Here is a 13,231-nt window from a genome sequence, read left to right as displayed (position 1 = left end):
TGAAGTTTTGTGTACAACGCATAAGATTCATCACACTTTGATCATTATTGCTGCTCTATGTGCCAATCATTGAGTTGAACGAGTAAAGGGAAAGCTATAAGATGCGATAAGAGCGAGTACTGAAATAGTTATCGGAATCTACCAAACAGTTCAAGATACGACAAAATTCATGCCATATGAACTCGTGTCCATCCACAAGGAGAGTTTAGTTTCAGAAATGAGTAATACCTCGGAAGCAGACAGCACCACAAAAAGGAAAAGCGCGAGTAAAATATAACAAGGGAGAATATGTTTGTGGAATAATGTTTCCAGTAATTCTGACACTGATTTGATCGCAAAATAGATCATATTTATGCTGAGTATGCAAAGTAACGCAAGTTTAGGTAATTTTGGAGTGATTGATATCAAATTCGAAGGGTAAAGCAATGGCAGGCTACAAAATGTCTGTAGCGGTAGTTGCTTCTGATACATTACGGTTATACAAAAGCATAGATTCTGATATTGAAGCTGACATTGTAGATACGCAAGATCTTATAGATCTTCTGGAAAGCTGAAACCTGACTTTCAGTCCGATCTGGTCAAATTTGTTCGTTTACATATTAATTTAAGTATTTAGATCTTCTGGCAAATTGCATACCCGACTTTTAGTCCGATCTGTTCAAATCTGTATATTTACATAATTATTTTAGCTTTTAGATCTTCTGGAAAGTTGAATATCTGACTTTCAGTCTGATCTGATCAAATCTGTTCATTTACATAATCATTTTCAGTATTTAGATCTTCTGGAACATTAAATATCTGACTTTCAGTCCGATCTGGTCAAATTTGTATTTTTACCTAATTATGTTAGCTATTTAATTCTCCACTAATACACGCTGTGAATACCTGGTGGTATTCACTTTGTAGGATGGCCGATGTGACGCGCGGCGTCGCTACTATGGAATGGAAGGTGTCTCGGCTGCTGTCGGTGGCGATCGGACGGGGCGAGCGGTGAAGCAGTCAGCATTACGCCTACTCTAGATGTCTATGCACACTCTAGATGGCCATGCAAATCTAGATGGCTATGAACTGTCAAGATGACTACGCGTGAGAGGAGCAGTGTTTGTTTTTGTAAAATTCAGTTGGACTTTTGGATAATTATTGTACAAAGCAGACAGTGTGTGATTCAATAAATTATCGATTGTAAACCCTAAGCAGTGCGTGTTTTATATAGTATTTAAACTATCAAACTACTTTCTTCTACGGCCGCAGGTTGATCGCCAAACACAGGCATCCCGATAACAGGCACTCCGTGGTGGATTGCTTGTGTTAGACCCGAAACACCGTAATTCGAAAACATTGCTAAAACCTTTGAATGAGCTGGTAAAAATGATTTCATTGTCATACTTGTGTCATCTAAGGGAAAGAGGGTGCTATCTGCGCTCTGGGGCCTACCTGGTCCAAAAGTGCTGCCAACTTGATGGGCACCTTTGGCCCACGGGCAACCAGGGACGGCGTTTCGATTGACGACGTTCTTACGGAAAAATATTAATCATGTAGTTTTAATTACCTTTGTTTAAGAAATGATATCACGGGTAACAAAACTGTCGATAAAAAGTAATCGCTCTTCTATTGTAATATCTGTGACTTTTGATTATGATCTTAGTAAGTATAATAATATAAAATAAAAATATTTACATGAGCTAGACAAATCTTAAAGATGAGATCAGGATTAACTTGAAGTTGAAGAAATAATAAAATTATACTCAATAATATATCTGCTTAACAGCAGAAGATTTTCTCGATGACCTCACGAATAATTTTATCCTCGACTAGCTGAGTCACCCCGGCTTCGCTCGAGTAGAGTTTTTGAAAATCGGTGAGAGGGGAAATTTTCTAAAATCCTGAAACACCTACCTACCTAGGCAGGTGCCTACTTACATCTTCATTTTTTTCGCGAAAGCCCAAATACAAATTTTCATAGATTTAACTTGAAAAAGACGGACCTCCATGCAAACTTTCATGTATTATAATCCCGTTACGGGTAAAATCGGTATCGATTCGTATTTTCTTGGATTCCGATCGGACTACCTTATGCACAAGAGCCCTAAGCGTAGGTACCTACCTACCGCTAAATAACTAATTTCATATAGGTCTGCAACTACGGTAATTAGGTAAAAATATACAAAAACCACTATAAATATTTATTAATAAATACCTAAATCAAGTCACCAGTCTATGTAGTCACATTTTTACAGTTAAGTATCTATGCACATTAAGATTAATATTTTGTATTAAAGCCGTTGCCAAAATTTTGCAACTCAAGCTACAAAACGAAAAAAAATCAGATCTTACTTCGTTCTATTCACAGAACAACGAACTTAAATCAATCCTCTTTAATTTGATAGCGTCTAAATATAAACAGTTCATTATTCAAACTTAACAGCTTTCTGCCTTCTTTCTTGAGTTAATTCTTCTGTTGGTGGTTCGATCTGACAACAGCAGCAGCAGCATACGCTCAATATTTTGTACAAAACGTACAGAAGAATATAAGCTACGAGGCCGACGAAGGCCAAAACATCCAGTTGCATTTGCTGGTACCATGGAACGCTTGCAGATGCCGCCACTAAGTTTGGCGCTCCGTTGTATCGGGCTACATACTCGATCCAGTAGATAGCGCTCTCGAGAGGGGACATTGGACGGTCGTGCCAGATTCGAGAAACAAGTTTTGCGCGTTGTTGCCACCTGAAAATAACATTTTTCAACTTTAAATTGATATGTAATTACAGCTCATAATAACCATAACGTGACAAGGTTTATTGTTATAAGTACTTATATATATTTTCATTGGTGTAAAATATATAAGTACCTACCTACATTGTATAGTATGTGTGGTTGTTATAAAAGCAAAAAAAAAAACTGATAAACTATCTAGACTCTAAAGTCTCTAAAGAGAGCTTTGCATTTTGCAGAGTGCAGGATAATTGGCCATTAATGGACTTTTTTACGATAGTAATAATAATTATGTAGGCATTTATTGGGGATCTGTAAAACCCTACTCTTTTTTGCATAAGCAGTACCTACCTACCTAGATAATATTTCTTTAGTTGTATGAAATAATTTGGATTGTAATTTAGGCTACGATGGGACTGGCGTGTCTGTGTAGGACAAAAATCCCATAAAAATTAAGATAATAGGAAAAACTACTCTCAATTCGCCTAAGATTGAGTTAAGTATGGTATATCTATACCTACTAAAGCAATTTTTTCCGGGTTGTCTAAATCCGTACCTACAGCTTAAACGGTTAGGATTATTGGTATTTGGTACCTAGCGCTTGATCTTGCGCGATTTACGAGTAGGTACCTAAGAGTGTACTACGAGCGACGAGCGAGAAAATGGATACGGTTCTCGCTCTGATTCGTAACTGGTCCAGCAGATTTCACTGATCGAACGGATTGCCTTTCGTAATCTATGGGCCCAGAGAAAATACGGTTATTGGAAATTCTTTCCATCTTATTTGTTTTTCACTCATTGAGTTTTCTAAATCTATATTTTTATGAGATGATGCCGGCAACTTCGTCCGCGTTTTTTAAAAATTCCGTGGAAACTCTGATTTTCCGGGATAGAAAGTAGCATATCATGTGTCAATTCAGGGTCTAAGCTATCTGCGTTTCAAATTGGTTCAGTCATTGTGGCGTTAAAGAGTAACAAACATTCAGACATTCAAACTTTCACATTGATAATTTTATTAGTTATATCGAAAAGAAGAATTATTTTTTAACATATAAATAAAGTTATTGTTTTTGCTTGTTTGTCCACGCTGATGATGTCACGACTCACGAGCATCATCTTGTGTAGGATAAGATGGTTTTTATAAGCATGACTACGGGACCCTACTAGACTAGTTTTAAAAATTTTAATGGCACCTTTAGCTTATTTAATATGGCCTTAGAAACTAAATGCACGTCAATATAGTTATTTTCTTTTTCTCTTCCAACACTCACGGGGGCGTGAGAAGTATTTGTGAAGTGTTATATCAAAGCCTTCCAAGAGTTTATGCAAGTGCCTACTCGTGTCTTAACACGTTACTTTACACTTTCATGCTTATGTCACACTTGTCTATGGAAAAGTACCCTACGTTTTCACGTAATAAATTATAACTAGCTAGTTTTTAAACAGTTAGGTATGTCTTTACTTTAAAATAATCGATGACAGTCTAGTACTCATACTACAGGACTTCAACCTCTTATTCTGGCGCTCTGGGGTTCAATTTGCTCTTTCAACTTTTAAGAGTCGTGTGCGTTTTAAGCTATTAAAAATACTTATCACTTTCTTTTTAAGGAACTGACACTTTAACTTTGACTTTTTAAGACACTGTTAACAGAGACAATAAACATTGCAAGGAAAATGCAAGGAAACCTGCATGCCTGACATTTTTCCATGATATTCTTAAAGGTGTGTGACGTTCGCCAATCCACATTTGGCAAGCTGGACTAGAGACTAAATCCTTCTTATTCCGTTAGGAGACCCGTAATCAGTAGTGGGCCGGCGATTTGTTATGATGATGATTTTTTGATGATGATGATCTTCAGTTTCTTTGTTTGATGATATTGTGTTGGATTTTTTGTAATGGAATTCACACGAATTTCATTCATTAGAATCATTATGAAAATATTCAATGTAACAGTAGGTATGTGAACTCCTGATTCTATGTTTATTCCTCGATCCTGATGCTGCAGATTACCTATATCTACTGACCACTTCCTAGATCGAATTGTAGGTAGGTTCGGATCTGTCGGAATCGATATTGTGGAAGAAATATCGATTTGACAAGGAACTTCGATTTCAAACTCCTCATTCCTGAATTGGCAGTGGTAACGCCCACATAAACCTTGAGGAGAGAGGACCTTTGACTATAATTGATTAGATAGTAAAATAAACGTGTGTTCTAAAAGTAAAACCGTGTACCTATCAACAATATTTTCTTTTATACGATTTACGAAGCTAGGAAAGACCTTGATATTGTTTATTTTCGTAACGTTCCGGGATTGAAGCTTATTTTTATTCCAATATTTGACTCTAATACAAAATTATCGCAACATCAAATATCGTTAAGCAGAGTAGTGTGTAATATTCATCAAGTTTAGCTACTAAGCGTCAAAGTGGAAGTAGTTGATATTGCATCTAGGTCAAAGTACATTCAACGTTTTGTATCCAACATACCTAAGTATACCTACTCCTTTATTATACACAATACACATGCTGGATCAAAAACTTTATTGAATCCCTGTTAAGTTACACCCCCCACAAGTGAAGGTTACAGTTACTAAAAAAGAGCTGATAACTTTCAAACGGCTGAACCGATTTTCTTGGATTATAGCTAAGAACACTCGCGATCAAGCCACCTTTCAAACAAAAAACTAAATTGAAATCGGTTCATTAGTTTAAGAGCTACGATGCCCCAGACAGATACACAGATACACGCGTCAAACTTATAACACCCCTCTTTTTGGGTCGGGGGTTAAATAGTATACAAAATTTATAATCTGTAATGAGTAAGATAGAAGATACAAAACGTTCAAGAGTAGAAGAGATAGCGCTCAATATGTGACTCCAAGTGTCGCAGTTTGAGTCTTCACTTTCTTACGTATGTAATTGAATATAGCAATGCTTTTCGTACTTGTTGGAGGTCCTCATATAACTATGGCCACCTGTCAGAGTAGGCATTGCCATATTGTTTGTCGACAGGAAACTAGGGTACTTGGTACCTACTACTTATTCCTGCATTTTGTTGTGCTGCTAAGTCATTCTAGTTTTTAAACTCACATTGGATCCAAAACTTCATTCATTGCATCCAATAGCAATTCTTTCCGCAAGCTGTCGAATGTTACAATAGTTGCCACTCCTGCATCTACCAGGGCAGCAGCGTTACCGTACTGATCTCCGAATAAGGGTATAGCTACGACTGGTATGCCAACATCCAATGCTTCAATGATGCTGAGGATTCCAGCGTGTGACACGAAGGCTTTCACGTTGTCGTGCTCTGAAATTATAACAAAATTGATTTTAATTGTGTTATTGCTGATAATATCCAGTTATGCTGCCGGTTTTCATTTGCATTTTCATGCCGCATTGTAAAAATCACTAACTACTTAGTATGCTTTCACTACAAAAGTACCTGTTCTTATACTTTCTGAAGTGAAAGGCGTAACACTAGTCATCGTAATACTGCGAAAGTCAATCTGATCACGATAGCAGAAAAGTCAAGAATATGAAAATTGACGTCGGCTAATTATTACTTACAAAATTGAAATAGTGTCTTTACTACTGAAAAAATTATAATTTGTAATAATATTAGGCAGACACTCTTTGGGATGTACTTAGTATAGTTATAAATGAAAAATTGTGCCAGTGTGCCCATCTGCTAGCTTTTCACCTTAAATTAAGGAGCATGCACTTTTCACGGCCCATCTGTTAACCGGGCTCTCTCCGTCACTCGCTTCATACAATCGTAGTTCCAATTTCATTTGAATATTAAGCAACCAAAGTCCATGATATTTTGCAGACATATTCTAAAAACTAGTATCTGTGCCTGTGGTGTTTTAGATTTTTCTAAAAATATGTAGTTTTAAAATTACAGGGGCTCAAAAATTTGTATGTGAATTTTTAAGACCGCGTTACTTTGAAACCGAATATTTTAACGGAAATCTGGAAAACCACAGGCATAGATATTAGTTCCCGGAACGTTTCTACAAAATTCCATAGAGTATGATTGGTTAGTATTCCAATGAAAGACGAACTCACTCGCTCCATACGTTTGTATGGAGCGAGTGACGGAGAGATCCCTCTTAATCTAGTCAAATAATAACTTAAATCAAGAAGGTAAAGACGACTGTAACAAATATTTCAAAACTTACTCAAGATATCATACTGTGGCAGCCATTTCATAGTCATAATGTTTCTTGGCAGATTCTCCAAATTGGCTCCATCCCACTTCCAAAGCACTCTGAGAGGCAATCTCCTGAATGTTGCGACCAGCTCGTTTAACTTCTCGATGGGCATTGTGGAGTCCTTGACAGTGGAGCCCAAGTTCACGTATATTACACCATGTTCCGCTTCGTTTATGAACCGCTCGATTTCCTGAAACATATAACCACTACTAATATTATAAATGCGAAAATGTGTTTTTCAGGGCTCCGTACCCGAAGAGTGCCAACAGGACCCTATTACTAAGCCTCCGCAGTCCGTCCGTCTGTCTGTCAGCAGGCTGTATCTCGTGAACCATAATAGAGAGTTGAAATTACAGAATATGTATTTCTATTGCCGCTATAACAGCAAATAATGACAAAATGGCCGCCATGAAAGAAAAAGTGTTTTTCTTGTACGATGGTCGAAACCCTTCTTGTTTGAGTCCAACTCGCACTTGGCCGATTTTTGTTTTTTGGTCCTACAATCATGGCACAACAGAGCTACGGATAACCGCTATTTTTTCATAGATAATAGCTAAAGATCGAAGATTATCCCGGGAAATCAAAGAGTTCCCACGGGATTTATATAAATCTAAATCACGTGAACGAAAACGAATGCATCATCTAGTAGTTTGATAAATTAATATGGATCATTTGAATGACGATCAATTAATAAAATATAAAAAAAATCTATCTATCTTCATTAAGTCTATTGGAAAAGATTGTAATCAAACATTCATTATAGGTACCTACAGTAGAGTTTTCCTTTTCAGTTGTTGGTTTATTATTATCAGTGGGTTTTGCAACCTGTTGTCTTTGCTGGTTCATGGTCTCGTGGAATTTCAATTTGTATAAAGAAATCATAATGGGTATTTTTTAAATTTCGATTAAGTAAAACAATACAAAAAGCAATTCATCATTTTCTCGGAGCTCTTAACAAACAATGGTCGAATTTCAATGACTTTAAACTTGTTTGCAATGATAAGCGAGTAGCGACCGGTAAATTATTCACTATATTCAACTCGGTTCGATACAAATGCAAGTAGGAAACTGCTGACAGCTGACGGTAAACTTGTTTTTGGTTCCTACTTGACCTAAAGCAGGTAGGCATATTAATTTCGATTCTACAATAATGTTATCAAAACAAACGAAAACCATGGCTTTGCTTGTTGTGGCCTTTTGTGTTAAAAAGTTGGCAAAGAAATATGTAATATTCGATCTTGTTACCGTAGGTTCTATAAATAATGGTACCTACCTACATAATACATAATATGTTATTATCTTCAATAATTTTAGGAAAAACTAATTTAAATTCAAGTCATATTTTTGGCAAATCTATACAAAGTAGTGATGTGGGTATATTGTAGGTGGTTTCCTAATTTATATTTATACCTATTTTTATATTTATATATTGTTATAGTAGATAGCTTCAGTGTGTTGAACATGCCACACATAACGAGTTTTGTTTTAAAATACAAGTGGGTAAGTACTGTAATAAAATTTCCCGTTCAACATACCGTGGGTATAATCTTCGGGGGTCTAATGTGAATCCCTCCAACATCCACAACATTATCAGGGCGCACAACGCCACCGAAAACTGATTTGTGCGTGTTTACAAACACGACGCTCGCGTTCGACGCTATGCTCTCCAGAGCCGCCAGATCGTCCCCTAAATACTTATACAGGTACACGTGATCCGTCAACTGCGATCCGATGTAATACACCCAGTTGCTGATATAATACAGCACGAAGCTTTTCACACGGTCAAAAAACCACGGCTGTTTTCCGTACGGTAGCAACGATTGGGGAACATACGCGGGATTGAAATTAATCCCTAATCTGCTGTAATGCCATGGATGGAGCGGCTGAGGGTTGAACGCGATGTATGGTGCACTCAAATTTGCCGCCAAAGCAAGCGCGCAATCGCTATTGTAAGATTCCACGATTATCACATCGAATCGAGGACGAGTTCTTATCATGTGGAGTACGTCATGATTATTCATAAGCGTCTTGCAGTCGTCGTTTCCAACTTTAGTCGACCGTAACGTCTCGAAAGGCACTCGCGATATTTCATTCACTATAACAGATTCGAACGACAGTCCTTTGTAGATATGATTCTCACTGAGCTGTACATCTCGATAGCCGGCCGGCGCGTCGGGCAATAGAAAGTGGCTTATAAGGGTCACTTCGTGGTTCCGATTCGCCAGTTCCCGAAACAATCCGCGGTACGTGAGGTAATTGTTCCGGTCCAGGGACGGGAATATTCCGAGTATTCTGTAGGCTTGCGCGGCGAGTATTTGCGCCACGAAATAACACACGAGGACTGCGGGTTTTGACATTTCGTACGTTCGTGTTGCGGCGCGGCTCCGTGGTTACTAGGGCATGCCGGCAGGCGGCATTGATGGAAGCTTGTGTATCCAACTAATAATAGGTAGATGCTATGAGGTAATCGTTCCACTGACGGTGCGGTAGTGTCGTAAGACACAGAAATATTCGGTGACTGCGTGCGGTGTCATTGAACGTGACCCCGATTTCCCTGTTATAATGTTTTTTAACTACCTACGCAATAAAAAATAATATCACCAATGCTTTGGTTGTTTGTTTACATATTATAGTGTCATAATACCTAGCTAGTAAGTACTACCTACCTTTACGGTTATGGTTCTAGCTTAGGTACCTACACGTACTCTTACTTCTACTACCTCCTAAGCTGTCTACTTTGTTCTAAATTATGAGGTTGCGTTTCGGGTGGTTATTCTAAGGTTGCGTTGTGTTTTGGGTAAGTAGTTAGGTATGTGGAGTTCATTATTATTTATTAGTAGGTGTAGAAGCTAATAATGACAATGTCTATCTTTTTTTTATTAAGTATCGGAAATATGAAAATGTTAGTAAACAAAGAGCGATAGGAACCTAAGTTGGGGGGAATATAATTATCTTCCTAACTCTTAACATCTATACTTAATCTATAGGTATATTGAATTGTATTTGTAGGTACTATATCAAAGAAAGTAGACTGTATCTAATTAATTCTTATCGATGCGCAACGGGTTCCTAATTATTAAATTATTATTTATAAAATGCGCATAATTTAATATCATTGTTTGCCTATCAGCTATTTAACGGACATGCCAGGTAAGAGTTCATGAACTTATTTTACGTAGTTATATTTAATTATGTAATTAACACTTCCAAACTTGGAGTATCGGGATTCTCCACAGGCAGAAAGTGGTCTTTCTTAGCAGAATGATTAGCTAGGAATCGAACTCATTGCTTTTTACGCGAACTTTATTAAAAATAACTGGTCAAGTATTCGGGTATTTTTTCCAACATTTTGCATGATAAATCAAAAACTATTATGCATAAAAACACATAAAAGTCTGTTTTAGAATGTACAGGTAAACCCTTTCATATGATACCTCACTTGGTATACTTAGTTAACTTACTTTGAAAATTGAAGCACATTATTTTTTTTTGGTGATATAGCTACAAATTCACGGTTTTCAGTTTTTCCTTTACTAGTGCTATAAGACCTACCTACCTGCCAAATTTCATCATTCTAGGTCAACGGGAAGTACCCTATAGGGTTTCTTGATAGACACGCCAGACGGACAGACAGAAAGGCAACAAAGTGATGCCCTAAAAAAGGGGAAATTTTGTTTTTACCAAAAACCCATTTGCCTATCTGATTCTTAAAACAAGGACTTCATGCCACAGATAATAATTTGGATAATATTCTGGACGCCGTTTTGTATCTTCCCTACAACTCGAAAAAAAAATCCTACACAGACCACAATGTTCAAGGAAAATTTTAAACTAATTTAACTAAACTTCACCACTGAAACTATTACGGTTGTCGTACATCTACTTGAAACACGTTTCAGTATAGGTAGGTACGCTTTTCCAAGCGGGAATTCTGTAGACTGAAAACTATTCCCAGGCGGCCGACCGTTACTAATTTGGCTACGAAACAATGGACACCACACATACCTACTAATCATTAGATTCTTCAGGCCCGTCCGGCGTCCATCCCTCCGCGCCGTCCCATTGAAACTTGATATCAAATTGCGAAACAATTTGTATAAGAGCCTTTTCAAATTATATTAAAGGCTTAAGTTTTAGGTGATCCTGGCATGCTGATTCGCTAACTCAGTGTCCAATGATGAATGATAACCACTTATTTGACATTTATTTTAAACCATTGAAGGTTTTCTAGAAAAATATTTTCATTTCGCTCAGTCAGGAGCAGCAATGTAGAACCAACCAATGTCAAATGAGATGAGCTCGGTGGTTATAATTCTGTGTTGAACACTGAGTTAGCCAATCACCTCGATGAGCCTACATAGCCATGATGGTATGTCCTGGAAAGGATAACGAAATAAATGCCCACAACTTCGTCCACGTGGGTTACGGTCTTTAAAATCCCGTGGGAACTCTTTGCCTTTCTGGGATAAAAATTTTGGATAAAATGGAATGGATGGAAGCTATTACCTACTAGTTAGGTGATGCCCTCGAAATCGTTCACTGGATTTAGTTTTGAAAAAAGCTCGTGGGAACTCTTTGATTTTCAGGGACAAAAGTAGCCTATGTCCGTCTCCGTGATGCAAGCTACTTCTGTACCCATCAAAATCAGTTAAACAGATGGGCCATCGAAAGCTAGCAAACTGATAGATAAACAGACTCTTTCGCATTTATAATAAGTATGGATATTATGAGTAAGCGCGATGTCTTCGCTATTCGCCACTTCTTTATAAACCATGCACAGAAATCATAAAAATTATCCTGCTTATTACCTTGTAACTTGTTCACCGTGTAGTAACTAGTACACCTTTGTCATTAGCTGTCAATAATGTTAACAATGTATTGTCATTTGTCAGATACTGTGACAACAAAAGCTCTTGTTAGTGAATAACGGAAAGCTTTTATTTATGACATCAATAAACAAGTGGATTTATTTTTGTGATTTTCACATTGTTCACGGGAAGGGCAAAATGTTTGGGGTCTGCTTCATCAAGCATTAGGCAAAAACACACTAATATCACAATGTAATAAAATGGTCCATTACGATGCGTGTGACTTAAGTAGTCCATTACTGCACGCATGACTTAACGCTATACGCCGCGCAAAATTAATAAACAAACTTGTTCAATTCACCAATGTCGCATAAGGATGATTTTTATTTATAGCTCATGTGACCTAAATCCGTGTGAAGCTTAAATGCGTGACTTAAGTACTTTATTTTTGTACGGTCTAGTATAGACTAGGTACTGAAGTCACGGATAAGCACAGGTTAAGGTCACTCAGTGCTATAAACCATAGGTCCAGTTATGTCACTGATAAAATTGTTAATTGACGTTTGTAGTTGGGGCACTCCCGCTTATCGCCCTTCAGGCATGATTGCTCTGACTAGCTGTAGACTAACAGTCTTAATGATGACTCTAATATCCAAGGGATATATATATTAGAGTCATCATTAAGACTATTGTAAGTATTCTATTAGGAGTTCTCCTCATTCATTGATAAATAAGTACCTAAAAGCCTCGTTTAGAGGCACGGGACGTTGTGCGGTGCAGCAGGAATGCTTGTATAGGTACTGTCGATGCAGGCTCGTCGCGTCGCCACCAACTTCCCCGTGAACTAAATAACCGCAAGATGCGCCGCCACGCGATGCACAATCCTTTGCGCAACTCCCCGCGTCTCTTTGACCGAGGCCTGATAGCGGAAACAAATGTTCCATTAGCTACACCGACATAGGTTTCCCAAGGTGCTGTAATTGCGACCTCGCACCGGAAAGCGCAGCGTTGGAAGACCCCTCCACTAGGTGGACGGAAGATATCAGGCGAGTAGTAGGGAGTCGCTGTATTCAGGCGGCGCAAGACCGTGGCGTGTGGATGTCCCTACAAGAGACCTATGCCCAGCGGTAAACGTCTATCGGTTGTTGATGATGATGAAGCTACTGCGATTGCGTCAACCACGAATAACATACCCACATAGATAAAGAGTGGGTAAGTGTAACCACAGTAGATTAAACTTTGCTGAAACATTAACCCTTATCTACTTACATACGCACGGACAATTTAGACATTCATATAAAACTCTCCACAAAAACAGGGCCCCAACTTTGTTACAAAAAGTTTCTTTTTCACGAAAATGTTGGAAGGAGACCTGAAACACAACTCAACCTGTCTATTATATTCACATTTGTAAAGCATTAGAACGAGTCCCAAACCCTCAACAATATAAAAATGTAATTACAAGCGGGAACTTCGGAGCACTTAAATATAGAT

The 13,231-nt window shown here is 37.9% G+C and overlaps 1 protein-coding gene across 1 annotated transcript; it reads right to left on the bottom strand.

Moving 5' to 3' along the window:
* Nucleotides 1-2,168: 2,168 nt before the first annotated feature.
* Nucleotides 2,169-9,524, bottom strand: LOC123873276 (UDP-glucosyltransferase 2-like). The gene is made up of 4 exons (XM_045918064.1): nt 8,465-9,524; nt 6,897-7,119; nt 5,806-6,022; nt 2,169-2,724 (listed from the first exon to the last, which is right to left on the bottom strand). The coding sequence occupies exons 1-4, from the start codon at nt 9,284-9,286 to the stop codon at nt 2,409-2,411; spliced, it is 1,578 nt and encodes a 525-aa protein (XP_045774020.1). The 5' UTR covers nt 9,287-9,524; the 3' UTR covers nt 2,169-2,408.
* Between the last annotated feature and the right edge of the window lie 3,707 nt (nt 9,525-13,231).

This window comes from Maniola jurtina, chromosome 16, assembly GCF_905333055.1.
Source record: "Maniola jurtina chromosome 16, ilManJurt1.1, whole genome shotgun sequence".
In the NCBI taxonomy this organism is placed as follows: domain Eukaryota; kingdom Metazoa; phylum Arthropoda; class Insecta; order Lepidoptera; family Nymphalidae; genus Maniola; species Maniola jurtina.
This window is presented reverse-complemented; position numbering and strand designations above follow the sequence as displayed.

Bases quoted from the DNA above. Each gene is read 5' to 3' on its own strand.
- LOC123873276 (XM_045918064.1), bottom strand. From the start codon at position 9,286: ATGTCAAAACCCGCAGTCCTCGTGTGTTATTTCGTGGCGCAAATACTC. The intron at 7,120-8,464 runs GTATGTTGAACG...TATATGTTTCAG, and splicing joins CCCCGAAGATTATACCCACG to GAAATCGAGCGGTTCATAAA. The intron at 6,023-6,896 runs GTAAGTTTTGAA...TTATAATTTCAG, and splicing joins GCCACAGTATGATATCTTGA to AGCACGACAACGTGAAAGCC.